This window comes from Octodon degus, unplaced genomic scaffold, assembly GCF_000260255.1.
Source record: "Octodon degus isolate 3935 unplaced genomic scaffold, OctDeg1.0 scaffold00080, whole genome shotgun sequence".
Lineage (NCBI taxonomy): Eukaryota > Metazoa > Chordata > Mammalia > Rodentia > Octodontidae > Octodon > Octodon degus.
This window is the reverse complement of record NW_004524656.1, coordinates 857,816-863,696: the sequence shown is the minus strand read 5'-3', so window position 1 is coordinate 863,696 and position 5,881 is coordinate 857,816. Positions and strand designations below refer to the sequence as shown.

General features: G+C 37.4%; 1 protein-coding gene across 1 annotated transcript; it reads left to right on the top strand.

Moving 5' to 3' along the window:
• Positions 1 to 4,514: 4,514 nt before the first annotated feature.
• LOC101559964 (putative olfactory receptor 10D3) lies at positions 4,515 to 5,453 on the top strand. Its single transcript, XM_004636518.1, has one exon. The coding sequence runs from the start codon at positions 4,515 to 4,517 to the stop codon at positions 5,451 to 5,453; it is 939 nt and encodes a 312-aa protein (XP_004636575.1).
• The last annotated feature ends 428 nt before the right edge of the window (positions 5,454 to 5,881 follow it).

Here is a 5,881-nt window from a genome sequence, read left to right as displayed (position 1 = left end):
GCTGAGCTATTTGGCTGGCCCTCTTTTATTACTCTTTTAATGAAATTCTCAACGTTAAAGTACTCAAAATTCTAATATGAACCTTACAGTTATCACTTTGTAAATCTCTGTCAGATAGATTTCCCTGTATTTAATTTGGAAAGTTATGTAATTTTTCCATACAGAATTGAGTTTCTATTATCTTTGAACTTGATTTTGATTGTGCATACTACTTGATAATTAATTTTTTTTCTTTTTTTTTTCTATATTTTGAGGGAAGGGTCTGCAGGATGTTCAGGGTGTCACTACTAGATAGGACTCATAGAGATCCGCCTGCTTACAGCCTTCCAAGAGCTGAGGTTATAGGTGTGCGCCACCACCCCTGCTCTCATTGGCCGTCTCAGTGTGCCCCTGGGGCTGGACCAGAACTGCAGGTCCATGGATTGAATCTCCGGCCCATGCACCAGCTTGCAGGTGGTTTAATCTGCTGAGCTATTTGGCCAGCCTGATGATTAAATTTTTTTCTTTGCTGACCAAGAGTCAGATCCAAATTTGATGAAAAACATTTCCAATGGATTTTTGTGTTACCTTTGAATTGATTAAATATCCATACATAAATGTTGTATTTTATGTTCTGTATTTTATTCTGCTCATTTGTTTTATCTACACCAACTGTTCATGATCTTAGTTGTCATATAATAATAAATAGAAATTTTAAAAATATACTTAATCTCAGACAAAAAAATGAATATTAAAGAATAGTTTGTAGGGCCAACAAGATAGCTCAGTGGACTAAGCCCTGCTTAGACAAGGAGGGGGCCTGGGGTTCGATCCTTGGCACCACATGTCACACTGGGCCCACCTTTAGGCACTCTGAGCCAGCCATCGAGACTGGGCATGGTGATAAACACTTGTAATCCTAGTGCTGGAGAGGCTGAAAACAGGCGGTACACTAGAAGACTGAGCTACACAGTGAGACCCTGTACCAAATACATAATTTTTTTAAAAAAGACAGAAATAGTTTGTAATCAATTGTTTGTGAAAATATTTTTGCTATTTGTAAACATGCTAATACACAATTCTGGTAAAATTGACCCTTGTAAACACAGGTGTTTAGAAAGTAATTGGAGGATTGTCTTCAAAACTGTACAAAGCTATAGTATTAATTATATTTATAACATTGAATTTTTTGGTAAATTTTATAAAGTCTTAAAAATAATAGACAACTATGTGAAGAAGTTCATCATAGTGAACTTCATCTGTTTGTCTGTCTGTCTATGTCTGTCTCCTTTTCTTTCTCTATAGTTGCTTATTTGATAAATACAGAAAAATCTTAAAAGTTATGCCAAAAAAACCCCAACTAAACAAACAAGCAAAAAAAGCCAGTTGAGCAATATAGAAAATATTTTTTAATATAGAAAATATTTTGGGAAAATGTCAATAAATATTCAGTTAAACCAAAGTATGAAAAAAATATATGCTAGAAATATACCAAAGCTGTTGTAGAAAGACAGCAAAGATGACTTAAAATTGGTTAAGACCGAGGAAACAAGGATTTTTTTTTACTTATCAAATTTACCAATATTTGCCAAATGAATTTTGCAGTTTGTTATTATTTCCATAAACATATTCCAGGCCATAAAGCAAAGAAAGACAGAACGGAAGAGAACAAGAAGTGTGAAAGTCCCTAATTGCTCCCTTTGCTCCGTCTTGCCTCTGAGTCTATAGATTGGGCCCCTGGGGAGGTTTCTCTCAAAAGAAACCAGGTCCACTGACACTTGTCAGTTTGAAAGCATTAAAAATTGAGAATTTGAGGACAAAATGAATAGCAGGGCTGAGTGTAGGATCCGTGCCTTGGATTCAGGCGGAGCAGGTACAAACTTGTGGTTCTATGCTGTTGCATCTTACATAAAACACAGTTGCAACACATTTTTCTTGCCTAAAACCTTTACAAAAAATCTCCCCACACTAGATGTAATTTCCATCAGCTTGCTGTGTCTGAAGTTCTGTCTGCCTCTGTGACTTCACACTCCATTTATTTTGCTCTTTTCTTTGCTTCTCTCTGTTCCTGGTTGCTTCAGCTGCTCAGCCAAGAGAAGGAGGAAACCAGAGAAATGAGAACTTTCACAAGTGTACCCAAGCAGCATCTATTACTAAGGCAGCCCTGAGATAGCAAAGACGGGCAAGAGTGCTATGTGTGTGTGTGTGTGTGTGTGTGTGTGTGTGTGTGTGTAGAATGATTTGTGGGGGAAAGTGGGAGGTATGCAATGAGACAGATTCTTTTTTCAGGAGTTTTACCTTGTAATTAGTGTGCAGATTACAAATTATCTTTAGTTAATATCTATTCATGTACATGAACACTTTATTTACCAGGAGCATAATTTCCAATCTCTCACCAAAACGTAAAGATATTAGCAAATCTCAGGGGCCTGCTGATAGTCAACTTAAAATTTTCTGAAAAGCTAGTAATATGTATTTTACAATTCATAATGAGAAGAAACTATTTAGTATACCCTCCTTAAAAGAGAATGCTTTCCTCATCTATTACCCTGAAAGTTGAGCCCATAGATTTTACTTGAAATCTTCTACGGTAGGAATTCACTGTTTTCCCCTGTGAACCTCTCCATATGTGGGGGAGAAACCTGGTTTTGGATGTTTTTCCTTTTTCTGTGGCACATCCTTTCTGGGAAATTGAAGTTCATGGATTTAGAGTACTGAGTCCTGCATATAAGGGTGTTAGTGAGACCATCGATCATGCATCTAAGGTAATTTGTAATATCTATACTTTTCCTATACCCAATGCGTGCTAAACACTTTTGTCATTTAGCAGTGTGAAGTTGACTGATAGAAACAAATTTTCAGATAGAAGGGGGGAATTTATGCACTTCTACCCTCCCAAATAATCTAATTCTTCCAGAATATTTATATAATGAACCTTGTAAAGTCTCAAGAAAATAACGTTTTCCTGACCCATGTGTCTTGCTATGTCTTTTAAATCAAATGAATTCTATAAATATGCATGGCATTTATATATGAAATAAATCTTATAATTTTACTTTTTCTTTAAAACCCATTTCAATGATATCTTCACCACATTTGAAACTTTTTTTGTAATTGCATTATAATTCTTAAGTAAATGTGTTGTATATGAGTTTCAATTGTTGAATTATCTTTGTTATACATTTAGTGCTAAGTTCCAGGCACCGAGTATAGTATTATATTTTCATAACATGTCATAACCTTCAAAAGAGACCCCAAAGAAAAAAAATATATCTATTTTTGCTTTTGAAGGAGATGAAGCTCAGAGAGATTCATTTACTCTTGGTGCCAGAAACAGTACACAGCAGACTCAAGGTAGGCTTAGAAATCAGTTTTCCACATTTCCAGAGTAAATTCTTTAAGGGGTGGAACTGTATTTTATGTATCTTATTTTCTCTAGCAGACAGAGAGATAATGTATGTGAACCTATATTGATTTCAACGGCCTAAATTAATGTCTAATTGGATTTGAGGCAAGAGAAGTGTCCTTTGATTTCCTGTTTATATCTTCATTAGGATGTCAGTCTGTTCAAATGCCTGGACGTTTGCATGGGGCCTGGCTATGGGACTGAATTACTGCAGTGTTATGAAGAACCCCTGTTTCCTTCACCTCAATTCTTGCCTCTTCAGAGCAGCCATCTATAAAGTCATATAAACAGATTCACCCATTTTTTCGTAGAACACATGGTGATCATAGCAGAAGAGAATTAGCTACAACCATTGGCAGCATAGGATTTACTAAGGTGAAATAAAATGCAAAACAGAAATCAGGATTTTAGAAAATACAATTGTGCTTTGTTCTTAGGATCGCTTGGTTCTGATGTTAATGAATAGAATTCATAGAGAATAAATTGTACTCAGGAAAGGGATTTGCTAGAGGGATGCTAAGGTTATTTTTATCACCAGTGCAATGTCTCCTATTCTTTCTCTAGCTTTGGTATCTGTGTGTGAAAATAAAGTGAAATATATACTGTTAGTGTTCTTTGAGTAAAGTGATGAAGAATGGAAAGAACACTGTTGAAAGTAACAGTAAGCAGAACGTATTATACCATGTGTCTTTATGCTCCATTTTATATGCGTGTATATGGGTCATTGATATATTTATAAACAAACTATGACCGAGTTAAAAATCATATGGTTGCCATCCTAAAATCTTTCCATGAGGCAGACAGATGGCTTGCCAATATATCGGTTTGTGTGATGATAAGCAAGATATTTAAAAAGTGTAAATATAGTTACTAACAACAGGGGCAACTGAAAGATGTTTGCTAACTACAGATTATTCTCTTTCGTCATTTAGCATGTTTAAAAATTGGAGTCAGAATCATACACGCCTAAATTTAACCTTAAGGGCACACATGTTACAGGTCCCTATATTGTCTTCTCCTTCTTCATGGTGCCATTGACTTAAATAAAAGCCACTTTATCAGGAAGACAGGCTCACTCCCTTGGTCTTACTTCATGAAAACTGCTGTGCTTTTCAGGACCACTGGACTTATGAAGACTGGGAACTCCAGCCCTGTGACAGAGTTTGTTCTGCTGGGAATTCCAAATACTGAAGGGCTGGAGGCCACGATGTTCGTTCTATTCCTGATCTTTTATGTTTTCACTCTGCTGGGCAATCTCACCATCTTCCTCACCATTCTGGCTTCCTCCAACCTCCACACCCCCATGTATTTCTTCTTGGCAAATCTGTCTGTGTTCGACATATTTTTCCCCTCTGTAAATTGCCCCAAGATGATGGTCTTGCTAGTGGGTCAAAGCTGTACCATCTCTTACCAAGGCTGTGCTTCTCAGGTCTTCTTCTACCACTTGCTGGGCTGCACTGAGTGTTTTCTGTATACTGTGATGGCCTATGACCGCTTCGTGGCTATTTGTCACCCTATGCGATACACGGTCATCATGAACCCCAGAGTGTGCACTAGCCTGACAGTGGGCACTTGGCTGGGAGGCTGTGTCCATGGGTGTATACTTACATTTCTAATCTTCAAATTGCCCTACTGTGGCCCCAATGAGGTGGACAGCTTTTTCTGTGATATCCCAGTAGTGCTTCCCCTGGCCTGCGCAGACACCTCTATAGCACAGATGGTGAGTTTAACCAATGTCGGGGTTGTTTTACTTACATGTTTTCTTCTTGTTCTCACTTCTTACACTCGCATTGTTTTGTCCATATTGAAAATCCGCTCCTCAGAAGGCAGGCGCAGAGCCTTCTCCACCTGCAGTGCCCACCTGACTTCAGTCCTCTTCTTCTATGGACCTGTGATTCTCGTCTATCTGAGGCCAGCTTCCAGCCCTTGGCTGGATGCAGTAGTTCAGGTATTCAATAACGTCATCACTCCTTGCCTGAATCCTTTGATTTATTCCTTGAGAAACAAAGATGTAAAACTGGCCCTCAGAAAGGTGCTAGTTGAAATTGCCCACCCTTCTGGGGTATGAAAAAGAGGAACAACTCCTCTCTTAAATTGTTTGGATCATTGTTTCAAATCCATTCCTGCAAGAATATGATCACCCAGTGCTGACTGAGGCACAATTAATATCTCTCATTTTTTGAGAGTCATAATATTCATGACATAGTGAATTTTGTGATGACAACAGATTTACATCTTCAAGGAAGATATTTAATATTAACCTAGAACATTTTCATTTTTAGAACTGGCAAAACAACATATCTCTTCCACTTCACACAGTGTGTACTTGTTGTAATTCTGCTTAGAGAATATCCTTGGACCTGCAATATTTTGGAGATCATAGACTATCTATTTTTTCTACTTTCTTCCTTTGAAAATGTATGCTTTCCTCTGTTTATCTCTTTGGGTCATTCAACAAAGCTTGTTTTAGTGTATGATAATGTATGAAATTTGAAA